The 15,597-nt window shown below is 42.5% G+C and overlaps 1 protein-coding gene across 5 annotated transcripts in view; it reads left to right on the forward strand.

Moving 5' to 3' along the window:
* The window catches only part of ANKAR (ankyrin and armadillo repeat containing), a 95,544-nt gene extending 82,311 nt beyond the window's left edge, over positions 1–13,233 (forward strand). For all 5 annotated transcript variants that reach the window (XM_056525594.1, XM_056525596.1, XM_056525593.1 and 2 more), the window contains 3 exons: positions 12,212–12,331; positions 12,783–12,853; positions 12,947–13,233. In XM_056525594.1, coding sequence (XP_056381569.1) covers positions 12,212–12,331; positions 12,783–12,853; positions 12,947–13,029 — 274 coding nt within the window. In that variant the 3' untranslated portion in view covers positions 13,030–13,233. The remainder of the gene's footprint in view (positions 1–12,211; positions 12,332–12,782; positions 12,854–12,946) is intronic.
* The last annotated feature ends 2,364 nt before the right edge of the window (positions 13,234–15,597 follow it).

A 15,597-nucleotide genomic window follows, 5' to 3' on the forward strand; every position in this document is an offset into this window, starting at 1 on the left:
CGTAGGCAATCACTCTCTCTTGTCCATCTTGAACTTGGGACAGGACAGCTGCCAGACCTTCAAAACTGGCATCAATATATAGTCAGAATGGCTGACTGTAGTCTGGAAACTCCAAGATGGGTGGTTCTGTCAGAAAATGTTTAAGAGCTCGGTACGCTCGGTCTCTTGCTTTTTGGCCCATTCAATAGGTAGTCTTCCATTGTAATTTTCCTTCACTGTACCCATAAGAGAGCTGTGAGGGGTTCTGCAATGTGGGCAAAGTGTGGGATGAAGCGGCGGTAGTAGCCGGCAAATCCCAGGAAGCTCCTGACATGCTTAGGGACTGGGTAGGCCAGTTCTTGACAATTCCATCTTTTTCAGATTTGACTGAGCTACCTCTGCACTGACAACGTGGCCCAGGTAATGGACTTAGGGTTTGAGCAAGTGACACTTTGATGGCTTGATCTTCAACCCATGCTTGATCTGGACTTGAAAGACAACTGACAGATGACTGAGGTGTTCCAGGTAAGACTTGGAATACACGATGACATCATCCAGGTACAACAAGAAACTTTGGAAATTCAGATGGCCCAGGCACCTTTCCATCAGACGTTGGTACTTAGCAGGGGCATTACATAGCCCAAACGGCATACTTTTAAACTCGAACAACCCCATGGGTATCATGAAGGCGGTCTTCTCCCGGTCTTCCGTGGCCATGGGCACTTGCCAGTACCTGCTGATGGTCAAATCCAGGCTGGAGAAGTAAGCAGCGGACCAGAGGGCAGTAAACGTCTCCTCAATTCTTGACAAAGGATAAGCGTCCTTATGTGTGAAATCTCAGAGGAAAGCAGATAAAGCCAGCACTGCCGTTACTGATAGCAACCCGCATAAAAAGTGAACCAACGAAAAGGTCCTTTAACCCCTACAGGACCCATGACGTACCGCTACGTCACGACACCTTGGTTCTTAAGGACCCATGAAGGACCGGACCGGGGTGACTGCTGATATCGATCAGCAGGCACCCCGCGTAAATGCCCAGGGGGGTCATCAGAATTCACTCCGGCGATTTGCGCAATTCCGGGTCATATGGGTCTATGGTGACCCGGTGACCCAGAAAATAAGGAATATCGGGGTTGTCCAAGACACCCACGATCCCCCTGAAGGGATAGGAGGGAGGTGGCAGGGGTGCCACCCATCCTAAAATGAAAGAAGAAGAAATGATCCAGCACTTAGGAAAACCAGCAGCTTTATTTTCAAATCCTCTTTAAAATAGCATGGAGCTGTTACACTTCACATCATCTGAGGGTTCTTGACGCATTTCGAGCGCATGCGTTTGTTGTCAAAAGATACCTGCTCCACTTCCTGGTGCGTAGACATAGGCGGTTTCCAGGTGAGTTCAATACATTAAAATGACAGACTGCTAAAAGAAGCACGACCTCTACATGTCTTATAAAATCAAGAGAGATATGTTACAACATTCAAGCAAGAACGATTCCAAAAAAATGTAATAAAATTACAGATTACTGAATAAAATTTTAACAAACTATATTGGATTGAATGAAACCTGAACTAAAGAGATGGTGCTGTCCAATGCAAAGAAATTTCACTTGATAAGAGACATAATAAATGCAGGACAAATTGCATCGTCTGAACTAGTCCACATTAAATCGAATGGAATCGAAAAATCGACACACATGTGAACCAGATTGGCATTTTAAAACAAAGAAAAAACAAATTAACTTAAGTTTTTAATAATGGAATAATAATTCTTTGCCCAAGTTGAGACCATGTGGCATTCTTGAGTTTAATGTAAACTGCCAGAAGGCCTCCCTCTCCATTAATTTGCGTTGAATATCGCAACCTCTGATGTTCCTATGTATTCTTTCGATGCCATATACTTGTATGTGTTTTATGTCTCTGTTTTGTTCTTGTATGAAATGGAGTGAGGCACTAGAACGGTTTCTTATGGATGGATTGGTAATATCATTAACATGTTCTAAAAACATGAATTTTAAGTTTACGTGTTGTACAACCTACATATTTCATACAATGTCATGCTTGACATTCTATAACATAAATGCAATGAGTTGTATTGCAATTGCAATCTCGTATAATTTAGTATTGTCTGCATTGTTGAAATTTTTTGCACACTTTAGCAAATTTACAGGTGCGGCATGTATTAGAGCCACAATGGTAAAAGTCGGTGTTGCGTAGCCAGGTAGATGTAACTTTAGATTCCGATGTGATTAAACTGGGGGACAATAAGTCGCCCAGTGTGGGTCCTTTTTTAGCCACCACACGGCATCTTGTCCTGAGTATCTCAGACACACAAGGATCATCTTTCAACAAATGTAAAATGTACATTGTTAGATTCGCGAGAGAGGGGGAGAAAAAAACTTAGTGTCAAAAGTGAAAAAAATAAGAGTTATTAAAAACCATGTAACTTTCAGGATGTAATTTATCAAACTTTGATCATATTCAGCATATTTACATAAATGGAATTTAAGAGCATCCATGGCAACTTGCCATGAAATGCTCATATATAACGAAGTGAAGTCACATGTGAGCCAATGCCAATCCAGTTGCCATGTTAGATCTTGTAAATTGCCCAGGAGATCCTTGGAGTCCTGAAGATAACCTGGAACCCTCTTGACTAATGGTTGTAGCAATTTGTCTAACCATGATGAAAGTCTCTCTGACATAGATCCTATGCTAGAGACTATGGGTCTCATTCAAAGAATCTAGGCCTTTGTGGGTTTTTGGGAGTGCATGCATTATAGGCGTTTTGGAATATTCCACAATTAAATATTTAGCCTCCCTTTCTTTTAAAATGCCAGATGTGACTCCTTCTGAGAGTAGGGTTTTTAGATCCTGTTGAAAAGACTTGGTGGGATCATTTGCTAGAGAACGATGTGTATTCGTATCTGCTAACAAATTATTGATAGATGAAATATAGTCAGATTTGTTCATGACTGTGACTATACCCCCTTTATCTGACATTTTAATAGTAATATTCTGGTATGATTGTAATTCTTTCAGAGCAATACGCTCCTTGTGGTTTAAATTGTGTCTGGAAAAGGGTTGAGAGTCTAATTTTGTTTTTAATTCCACCAAGTATTGTTCAACTTTATACTGAAACTTGTCCATACCATCCGTCATAGATTGTAAAGGATAGAAGTATGGATTTTTGGTGATATAACCGCAATTGTGGGATACGGACGGAGAAGACCCCTCCTATCCCTGCTATTGGTTGTCTAGAAGCGACGACCAATAGCAGATTGGGGGCGGGGGGTTAACTTTCCGTTTCCCCGTTCTGCCCACCCACAATAGGGAAACAGGGAAATCGACAGGGACCAGCGCCGAAGTCCACTTATCCATTCGCTGCGGCGGAGGCAACGATCAACAGTGGAGATCGGCAGCAGCAGAGGACAGCAATGCGGCTCCCTGGATCCTACGGAAGCTGGTGAGTTGCCTGGCAACATCTGGAGGGCTACAGTCTGAGACCACTATACAGTGGTCTCTAAACTGTAGCCCTCCAGATCTTGCAAAACTACAACTTCTAGCATGCCCACACTGCTGTTTACTGTCTGGGCATGCTGGGATTTGTAGTTTAGCAACATCTGGAGGGCCACAGTTTGGAGATCACTGTGCAGTGGTCTCTAAACTGTAGCTCTCCAGATGTTGCAAAACTGCAAATCCCAGCATGCCAAAACAGCTGTCTCGGCATGCTGGGAGTTGTAGCTGCGTACCTCCAGCTGTTGCATAACTACAGGGAGCATTTACACCCCTTAGGTGTCTGACAGATTTTTGGAACAGTGGTCCATGAAAATGAAAAATTTTATTTTTAATTTGCACAGCCCACTGTTCCAAAGATCTGTCAAACGCCATAAATACTCACTGCACCCCTTATTAAATTCTGTGAGGGGTGTAGTTTCCAAAATGGGGTCACATGTGGGGGGGTCCACTGTTCTGCCACTACGGGGGGCTTTGTAAACGCACATGGCCCCTGAATTCCATTCCAAACAAATTCACTCTCCAAAAGCTCAATTGCGCTCCTTCTCTTCTGAGCATTGTAGTTCACCAGCAGAGCACTTGTTGTCTACACATGGGGTATTTCCATACTCAGAAGAAATCGGGTTACAAATTTTGGGGGTCTTTTTCTCCTATTACCCCTTGTAAAAATGTAAAATTTGGGGAAAAACCAGCATTTTAGTGAAAAAAAAAAATCCCACTCTGCATCTCCTGGTGAATGTGTCAATTCAGCTTGTAAGCCACACCCCATCTCACAAAGAGAAGAAGTCGGGATAGGAGGTCGAGATATGAGGATGGGATATGAGGTCAGGATATGAGGTCAAGATAGGAGGACAGGGTAGGAGGTCAGGATATGAGGACGGCATAGGAGGTCGGGATAGGAGGTCGAGATATGAGGTCCGGATATAAGCACAGGATATGAGGTCAAGATAGGAGGATGGGATAGGAGGTCGGCATATAAGGTCGGAATATGATGACGGGATATGAGGTCAGGATATGAGCATGAGATATGAGGACGGGATATGAGGTTGAGATATGAGAATGGAATATGAGGCCAGGATAGGAGGATGGGATAGGAGGTCGGGATATGAGGTCGAGATATGAGGACGGCATATGAGGACGAGATAAGAGGTCGAAATATGAGGTCGAGATATGAGGACTGGATAGGAGGTCGGGATATAAGGTTGAGACATGAGGTCGAGATATGAGGTCGGAATATGAGGACAGGATATGAGGTCAAGATATGAGGACGGGATAGGAGGTCAGGATAGGAGGTCAGGATATGAGGTCTAGATATGAGGACGGGATATGAGGATGGGATAGGAGGTCGGGATAGGAGGTCGAGATATGAGGTCGGAATATGAGGGCGGGATATGAGGTTGGGATATGAGGTTGAGATATGGGGACGGGATATGGGGTTGGGATTTGATAACAACATATGGGGATGGTCAAAAGCTTCCTCCTTTGTTGAGTTTCCTCTCCAAAAAGGGTGAGGAAGGAAAAACCGGGCAACGCCGGGTACTCAGCTAGTAGCAGATGATAAAGGCTCTACACTTCTGCCTACGTTATTATTTATTGCTTCCCCCTTGATGGCCACTTGTAAACATTACTCCCATATCTACAGTAAGTTCATACATGAATATCTCCTCCTTTACATTGTATGGAGTACAGTATTCTACTATAGCCATGTTTTCTTGTCATGTGGCACTAATAGTAATAGATTGGATAGATATACAGCTCCAGATCTATTGACTGAAACTGCTAATGCCAATGTGCACATATTGTTTTCTGTCCAATATACAGAAAGGTGGAAGGAGCTAAGCCATGGGCACAGGGAGATTTATCAAAAGCTGTCCAGAGGAAAAGTTGCTGTGTTGCCAATAGCAACCAATCAGATTGCTTCTTCAATTTTTGAAAAGGCCTCTGGAAAATTAAAGAAGTGATCTGATTGGTTTCTATGAGCAACTCAGCATCTTTTCCTTTGGACAGGGTTTGATAAATCTCCCTCAGTGTTCATATGTGGCCCAGACAAATCCTTAAAATTGAACATTCTTTAAAATCTGGCACCATATCTATGCAGTAAGCTTAGTTCTGATATTGTAGCATTTCAATATATCATTTTCTGTTACTGTATCCATTCTGTAAGCCATGATTCTGTTACCGTATCTATGCAGTAAGATTGTTTCTGACACCTTATCTTTGCAGTGATCTATGATGTTAGCTTGGTTCTGGCATAGTAAGCTTGTTACTGTATCTATGTAGTACATTCGGTTTTGGCTTTGTATCTATGCAGAAAGCTTGGTTCTGGCAATATATTTATATAGCAAGTTTGGTTCTGGATCTGTGCAATTTGAGGAAATGGAATTATTAATGTTGGAAGACTACTGTGACATAATCGAGATAAGTGAGACATGGCTGGATTCAAGCTATGACTGGGGGGGTTAATATACAGGGTTACAGCCTGTTAAAAAATGACTGTACAAGTAAGAAACAGGGAGGGGTTTACTTATACATAAAATATTGACCCATTCTGGCATTAGCACAGGCAGTTTTCCTGTATGGTTGGAGATGGTGTGATTTGAAGTTTGCGACATTTGGAGGCCAGATGCATTAGCTAAATTCGACAAAAGTCGCACATAGTAAAGCGTTAGCAAAATGCGACAAAAGTTGCACATAGTAAATACATTACCACTGCAAAATTCCTAATGAAACACAACAATATAGTCAACAGCTTTAAAAATCAACCCATTGTGTGCGAAAATAGATGAAAAAAAAAACACAAAACATAGTGATAAACTCCCCAATTACCTTTCCCAACTAGTGCAAGACCCAACAAGAGGGAGAAGGGGAGACTTATACTAACCAAAAGGCTAGAAAGGGTATCTTAAGTAGAGGTAGGGGGTCATCTTGGTAATACTGACCGCAACATAATACGTTTTTATTTATCCTAAAAGAAGATGTGTACTAGTACGGATAAAAAAACATGAAGCTTTAGGTAGGCCAATTTCCACCAACTATGAAAGGACCTCAGTGACAAATATTGGGACTTCAGTCCCCTCAGTAATAAAAGTACGAAAGCTAAATGGGACATTTTTAAAAGCATCCTAAATAGGTCTTGTGAACAACGTATAACCTATAAATAAATAATAAATGTGTTAGAAATAGGAAAAGATTAATTTGGTTAACCAAAACAGTTAGGGATGCAAAAATTGATGGGAAGCATTTAGACTACTAAAACAAGAAGGTAGTGGGGAAGCGTTAAAAAAACTTATAAGGGGAAAAATACATTTTATAAAAAGATAAATAAAATTAGCAAAAATTGCAACAGAGAAAACGAGCATAATAGAAAATATAAAGAACACAAAATATTTTTCACCTACATAAATTATCTGGTGCAAGAGTGGAGGAGGATGAGGAAAATGGCAATTTACTAAATGCCTTCTTCTCTACTGTATTTACACAGCAAAATCCAATGTCAGATGATATGAGAAGGGATTACCTCGTTGCCGTTGCAACCCTTTATTAACCCTTTAGATTGCCTCTGTCAAAGCTGATAGCGGTGTCTAAAGGGACCTTTAAACAGACCCTGGTGGTCCACTGGGGTTTTAAACAGAGGGCCAGTTCACTGTCGCTCAGACCGTTGAAGGGCCAGACTATAGTTAAAAAAAAAAAACTATGAACAAATTCCTATGCACACTTATATATTTTATTAGTGGACTACCCCTTTAAGTACGCAGCACAGTTCCCCCCCCCCCCCCACACATTAAATTGGCAGTATAGATCCCCTCCCCATATTATGTTGTAGTTCCCCTACATTAGGGTTGGAAGTATAGTTCTCCCACATTAGGTTGTAGTTCCCCCACATTTAGTTGGCAGTGTAGTTCCTCCACATTAGGCTGGCAGTATAGTTCCCCCACATTAGGTTGTAGTTCCTCCACATTAGGTTGGCAGTATAGTTCCCCCACATTAGGTTGGCAGTATAGTTACCCCACATTTAGTTGGCAGTATAATTCCCCCACATTAGGCTGGCAGTGTAGTTCCCCCACATTAGGTTGGCAGTATGGTTCCCCCCACATTAGGTTGTAGTTCCCCCACATTAGGTTGGCAGTATAGTTCAGCCACATTTAGTTGGCAGTATAGTTCCCCCCACATTAGGCTGGCAGTATGTTCCCCCACATTAGGTTGGCAGTATAGTTCCCCCACATTTAGTTTGCAGTATAGTTCCCCCACATTAGGCTGGCAGTATAGTTCCCCCACATTAGGCTGGCAGTATAGTTCCCCCCACATTAGGTTGGCAGTATAGTTCCCCCCACATTAGGTTTGCAGTATAGTTCCCCCACATTAGGTTTTAGTTCCCCCACATTAGGTTGTAGTTCCCCCACATTTGGTTGGCAGTATAGTTCAGCCACATTTAGTTGGCAGTATAGTTCCCCCCACATTAGGCTGGCAGTATGTTCCCCCACATTAGGTTGGCAGTATAGTTCCCCCACATTTAGTTTGCAGTATAGTTCCCCCACATTAGGCTGGCAGTATAGTTCCCCCACATTAGGCTGGCAGTATAGTTCCCCCCACATTAGGTTGTAGTTCCCCCACATTAGGTTGGCAGTATAGTTCTCCCACATTAGATTTGCAGTATAGTTCCCCCACATTAGGTTTTAGTTCCCCCACATTAGGTTGTAGTTCCCCCACATTTGGTTGGCAGTATAGTTCCCCCACATTAGGCTGGCAGTATAGTTCCCCCACATTAGGCTGGCAGTATAGTTCCCCCCACATTAGGTTGTAGTTCCCCCACATTAGGTTGGCAGTATAGTTCTCCCACATTAGGTTTGCAGTATAGTTCCCCCACATTAGGTTTTAGTTCCCCCACATTAGGTTGTAGTTCCCCCACATTTGGTTGGCAGTATAGTTCCCCCACATTAGGCTGGCAGTATAGTTCCCCCACATTAGGCTGGCAGTATAGTCCCCCCCCCCCCCCCCACATTTGGTTGTAGTTCCCACATATTAGGTTGGTAGTATAGTTCCCCCACATAAGGTTGTAGTTCCCCCACATTACGCTGGCAGTATAGTTCCCCCACATCAGGTTGTAGTTCCCCCACATTAGGTTGGCAGTATAGTTCCCCCACATTTAGTTGGTAGTATAGTTCCCCACATTAGGTTGGCAGTATAGTTCCCCCCACATTAGGTTGTAGTTCTCCCACATTAGGTTGGTAGTATAGTTCCCCCACATTTAGTTGGCAGTATAGTTCCCCCCACATTAGGCTGGCAGTATGTTCCCCCACATTAGGTTGGCAGTATAGTTCCCCCACATTTAGTTGGCAGTATAGTTCCCCCCCCATTAGGTAGGCAGTATAGTTCTCCCCACATTAGGTTGTAGTTCCCCCACATTAGGTTGGCAGTATAGTTCCCCCACATTTAGTTGGCAGTATGGTTCCCCCCACATTAGGCTGGCAGTATGTTCCCTCACATTAGGTTGGCAGTATAGTTCTCCCACATTTAGTTGGCAGTATAGTTCCCTCACATTAAGTTGGCAGTATAGTTCCCCCCACATTAGGTTGTAGTTCCCCCACATTAGGTTGGCAGTATAGTTCCCCCACATTTAGTTGGCAGTATAGTTCCCCCCCACATTAGGCTGGCAGTATGTTCCCCCACAGACAAACAGCCTCCAGCCATACAGTGTATGGCTGGAGGCTGTATGCCTGTGTACTGCCCCACTTCAGTGCTCTGAGCACCGAAGCACCGAAGCGGACGTGCCGCTGGTAACACTTACCAAGCTGGCCAGCACACGTCCTGCTCGCTGCTCCGCTCCTCCGCGCTCTGTTGCTATGGGTGCACGCACAGGACCTCAGTGACGTCCCTGCGTGCACTACCTCCCGGCGGTCCTTGCGTTTTTTAAAGTAAACGCAGAGAGTTAACAGGGGCATCCCGAAAACATCTTTCGGGACACAGGGATGTCATTACGCAGCGGCTGCAAAAACACCCAGCGGGCCGGATAAATGTCTTCGGCGAGCCGCATGTGGCCTGCGGGCCATAGTTTGCGGACCAGAATGTACAATTCTGTGCTAAATAATAAAACATTGGGTAAAACTTCTACCAAAAAGACTTTGGGATAATGGTGGATAGTCGGCTGAACTTTAAAGGGTACCTCTCATCAAATAAACTTTTGATATATTTTAGATTAATGGATGTTGAATGACTTTCCAATAGCATGTTAATGAAAAATATGCTTCTTTCTATTGTATTTTTCCCGATCAGTCCTGTCAGCAAGCATTTCTGACTCATGCTGGAGTCCTAAACACTCAGAGCTGCCAGCCTGCTTTGTTCACAGCCAAACAGGCTGTGAACAAAGCAGGCTGGCAGCTCTGAGTGTTCTCCTTTGTGAACAAAGCAGACTGGCAGCTTGTAGTGTTTAGGACTCCAGCATGAGTCTGAAATGCTTGCTGCCAGGACTGGTAGGGAGACCCCTAGTGGTCATTTCTTCAAAGTGGATAATTAAATAGAAAGAAGCATATTTTTTAATAACATGCAATTGTAAAGTTATTCTGCATACATTAATCTATAATATATCAAAAGTTTTTTTTGATGAGAGGTACCCTTTAATAATCAGTGCCAGTCATGGGATATATCAAGAGAGGCATAGAGGTTTGTGATGGGAACATAGTTTTGCCTCTGTATAAATCTAGTCAGACCACACATGGAGTATTGTGTCCAGTTTTGGGCATCTGTATATAGGAAGGACTTGGCTGAACTGGAGGCAGTGCAGAGGAGGGCAACAAAGATAATGAATGGTATGGGAGGATTACAGTACAAAAAGAAGTCATCAAACTTGGGCTAAGGGCTGGTTCACACCAGTTTTCTCCCAGATGGGAGCGCATACGGCAGGGGGGGATCTAAAACCTCGCTCTCCCGTATGCTTTCGTATGCACTCCCGTATGTAATTCATTTCAATGAGCCGGCAAGAGTGAAACGCTCGGTCCGGTTGGCTCATTTTTGCGCCGCATGCGCTTTTACAACCGGACCTAAAACTGTGGTTGACCACAGTTTTAGGTCCGGGTAAAAAGCGCATACAGCGTAAAAATGAGCAGACCGGACCGAATGTTTCACTCCAGCCGGCTTATTGAAATTAATTACATATGGGAGTGCATACGAAAGCATACGGGAGCGCAAGGTTTTTGCTCCCCCCTGCCGTATGCGCTCCCGTATGGGAGAAAACGTGATGTGAACCCAGCCTTATTTAGTTGAGCAAAAAGACGTCTTAGGGGCGATTTGATCACAATGTACAAATATATAAAAGGGACAGTACAGAGATCTTTCTAGTGATCTTTTTATACCTAGGCAGGTAACCATAACAAGGGAGCATCCTCCACGCCTAGATGAAAAAAGGTTTCACCATCATCACAGACAGAGATTCTTTACTGTAAGAGTAGTGAGACTATGGAACTCTCTGTCTGCCTCATGATGTTGTGATGTCTGACTCAAAAAACAAGTTTAAGTTTTTCTGGAAAAAAGTTATGGGTACTAGATTTATGTGGAATTTTATTTCTGTCATGGGGCAAATGGCATCAGCCTCATGGGGGAGGGGGTTTGCCTTCCTCTGAATCAGCACAGTAGGGTTTTAGGTTGAACTTAATGGACTGTTGTTTTTTCAACCTTACAAACTATATAACTATGGTTCTGGCAACACTATCTTTAACTCTAGACTGGTGGGGTCCCAATACTCTTCTTTACAGGCCAGGTGCCATGGTAGACTTGATAGACCCCTATGCATACCAAAGACATTTGGATTTCAAAGCCAAAAATGGATATAAAAAAAGTCACATCTACATGTCCTTCATTTATGAGCCTTCCTACCTTTGGCTTCAAAAACAGTTGAAGAAATTGGCATAATATAGACACAAAAATGCACTAGTATTGTGCTTGTGGAATTAGCCCATTTAAAAGCATTTTACTGTGTTGGGTGTTGGGTGTGGTAGGGTTGGGACAGTTTTGCTACAATTACAACTTCCTTTTGGGTCTTATAAGGCCATTTATTATGTATAATGGAATCTTCCTACAGTGATTATCTAGTTTGTACATTGCCTTCCTATTAGATGATCTGAGATGGGGGGGGGGGGAATCATGGGGGAGAATTCTGACATTCGCTTGATGAATGCAAATTCCTTTTCAGGATAACATTACATGGTACCCATTGAGATAGACAGACAGTTGTGAACCCCAGTAACAATACTCTATGCTGTTAGTAATAGTGAAGGGTTCTAATCCTAAGCGGACAACCTTAATGTACCTCTATATAGACAATGCTATTTAGAATTTGAGTACCTTTAAAAGGAATGTGTCATCAGAAAATTGTTTAAATCATATTTTAAATGTTTCATCACCCCCATACAGTACAATAATCTCTGTTGAAGTAACAGAGCATGCCTAGAAAACTCTTCCATAGAAGTCAATAAGCCTCTAAATGGATCTCTAAAAGCATTTCTAAATGTTGTGCAGAAAGCCTAGGAAGTATGGTTTAATGTACAAAAATAAAATAAAAAGGATCACAATCAGAAACTAGATTAGAACAGATAAGAAAAGCTTAAAAACTATGTATGTGACACATTCCCTTTTAAGCTTTGAGTTCTATTTAGCCAACTGTCACTTCCGTACCTATGTATAAATAGATATAGGTCTATCACTAATTGTACTGTGGGTTTGGTACCAGGTGCAGAAGAGATCCCAAGCTCATAAAGGTTTTAATTTACTACAACAAGAAGAGGAAATGGTCAGAGAACTTCCTGGAGAGATGGAGACACATCAGAGAGCTGACGCTGCCCCCGATACGGTACATGATGAGAGTATTTGTGTATTCTGTGAATTTAGGATAGGGACACAGGTGCAACAGAATTGAGGCATAAATAATAGGCACAGTCTATTCAAGAGGATCTATTTATTCCAGGATGTGCTATTGTTTTTGGGGACTAACTAATTCATTCAGGTTACATTGTGACATTTTGTGAGGCCCACTCTGGTGAGTACAGGGGAACGTTAATGTTATTTGTATGCATCATCTTCTCAGATTTACAATATATAAATCATGGCCACCTAGTGGGGATCTGAGTGTGACAAATCACAGATTATCTACTTCAGGTAAAGCAGGATGACAGTCATTGTGGCCAGAGCTACAGTTTGGATGCAATCCCACTTTCCCAGACTCCTGAATGGGCAGAATGTCCCAACTCCTTTTCCTCTGCAAGTGTGATAGAATTATTGTAGTGATGTTCTTTACGTCTTAGGAGGACTGCAGTATTTGTGACATCCTCTGACAAGCAGAGAAACGACAGAGGAAATATCCAGAGCTCTGCAGGTAATATGCTTATATACTCTAGATAAAGCTTAGGTCTGCAATATGAGTAATACACTGTATTTAACAGTGATTTCTTATTCCTCGTCCTTCCAGGAAATCAGATGGTCACGCTCCCAGATTTCTTGAATAACCGACAGTCTGAGATGAGGAGGAAAAATCATTGCTTATCTGTTTAACTAAATTCATATAGTTTATATTAATTTTCCCCCACATGTTCACTGCACAGTACAGCTTCTCTAGTTCTGTATATTACATATTATTCTCACTATCTCCTTTAATTCTGTATATATGGAAACCACACAGCACTACTTTTCTAATCCTGTATGTTGTATGTAATTCTCAAAATCTGCCCTTATTCTATATTCATAGACTCTGCACAGTACCCCTTTGATAGTTCTGTATGCTAAGTGTACTTTTCAAAATGACCTCTTATTCTGTATATATATATACACATATATATATATATATATATATATATATACACACATATATATATATATATATATATATATATATATATATATATATACACACACACACACACACACACACACACACACATATTCATAGTACAGATAAAGTAATGCAAAAACAGAAGACAGGACAGCACTCACCCTTCAACGTAGCTTTATTCAAGCATCTCAAAGGTGACAGTTGCAGCAGAGGAGGCAGGGGACAGGACCGGAACAGACTGTTTTACGCTTTACATCGCTTCCTCAAGCCTGTATGCGACCATACCTGCTTGAGGAAGTGCTGGAAAGCGTGAAACAGTCTGTTCCAATCCTGTCCCCTGCCTCCTCTGCTGCATCTGCCTGTCACCTTTGAGATGCTTGAATAAAGCTACGTTGAAGGGTGAGTGCTGTCCTGTCTTCTGTTTTTGCATTACTACATTGACACTTAGTGGGCATTGCACCACCGATATCAACTCTATAACGGGCGATCCTGTTGCGTCCCTCCGCCACCTGAGAAGACACTGCCCTAGTCTTGCAAGTGCCGGGCCATGTTTTCCTCCTTTCCACAGTACAGATGAAGGTTTCTTCAAATCTTTCTTTTTAGGAAATGAAGAACCACCGTAGCACTCACAAATGATGAAAAAGTAGCTTTATTCAAGCGCAGTCAGGCGACGTGTCGGTCACTCCATTATGACCTTTTTCAAGCAACAAATACAAGGACTAGTGGTGGTAAATATGTGCAGGTGCATTAAGCAGTAATTACATCAAATCAATCAATATCAATTATTGCAGTAGGAATAACAAACAGAGTTTACAGTATAAACAAAGTGCATACATAATTTGTCCAACATAATATCAACAGTGGACAGCTGTAGTGACAAGGTGTAATGGGGTTAACCCTCCATACATCATAGTGCAGTGTACAGTATGGAAATTAATACAATAAGTACAGGTGTGTAAAATAAAAGACATCAACTTACGAGGAGACTGGAGACCCCTGGGAGGAAAGGAAAGGGAAGGGAAAGAGAAGCCATGAATGAGTGACACCAGCTGGTGACATAATGCAGACTACAAACAGCCCAGTGCATGGCTGCCCATTGCAGGCTGTGGAAGGGGTCAAGAGGGGGTCACAGAGCAGTAGTGAAGGCAGGCAGGTGCGCATTGCGCATGCGCACCTGTCCTGTGCAATAAGGCCAGAGAGAGAGAATGGGAGAATGGGAACACTGCCAGGGTACGCATAGCGTATGCTTCCCGCAGTGTGGGTGAAAAAAGCAAAGTGATATAAAGAAAGCAAGAGAAATAAAGGAAATAGTAGTGGAGAGTGAAGAATGTCTAGCTATGTAACAATGTAACTATGTCTGAAATTAAAGCAAGAGCATAACAGGTTGGGCCCAGTGTCCAAGGCAGAGAGGACACACCACCATCTAGCACTGTGGTTAAGAGGCGTAGCTTCTCCCTAGGCATAGCGGTAGCTTGAGGACCTGTCGCTGGCTCTGGCAATGGAGGCGCCCAGTTGCGGGCTGATTCCTTAGTTTCTGGCAGAGGGACCAAAGCTTCCCAAACATATGGGGGATTCCGGTTCCAGATCTAGCACGGCAGCAGATGCCGATTCAGGACTGGATCAAGGAGATGGTGAGGTGTACCCTGTCCATGAAAGGGGTACTAACCTCACAGGCTTCACTACTGAGCTCCGCCCAGGATCCACATTAGGTGAAATGGGGTGAGAGCCTCATTGGTGATGGCACCCGGGACGATGCAGGAGACTGCGGATTCTATGTGGTACATTCAGACTGTTTCTATGAGGTACATTCAGACTCTGCACAGTATCAATACAACAATTCACATATTACATATACAAAAGATTTTTAACCATATATTTTATAACCCATATCCTCCCACCCACTGTCAGGCAGGGAGAGAAAAAAACCACAAAGTATTAAACACAATCAGTCCAACAATCCCACGTATTGATAGACTGCTTATATCTCTTTCTTGAGCTTTTGCCATTCCAATTTTCATAATTCTTAATCTTAGAGACTAGTTTTAACAGTTATTAATATCAGGTGGTTTATCATCAAGCCATTGCTGCAATATTAGAATTTTAGCCAAAAACTAAATATTTATTAACCCCTTAAGGACTCAGACAATTTAATTTTTACGTTTTCATTTTTTCCTTCTCGCCTTCTAAAAATCATATCTCTTTTATAATTTCATCCACAGACTAGTATGAGGGCTTGTTTTTTGCGCGACCAGTTGTCCTTTGTAATGACATCACTCATTATATCATAAAAT

This window comes from Hyla sarda, chromosome 6 (assembly GCF_029499605.1).
Source record: "Hyla sarda isolate aHylSar1 chromosome 6, aHylSar1.hap1, whole genome shotgun sequence".
NCBI lineage: Eukaryota > Metazoa > Chordata > Amphibia > Anura > Hylidae > Hyla > Hyla sarda.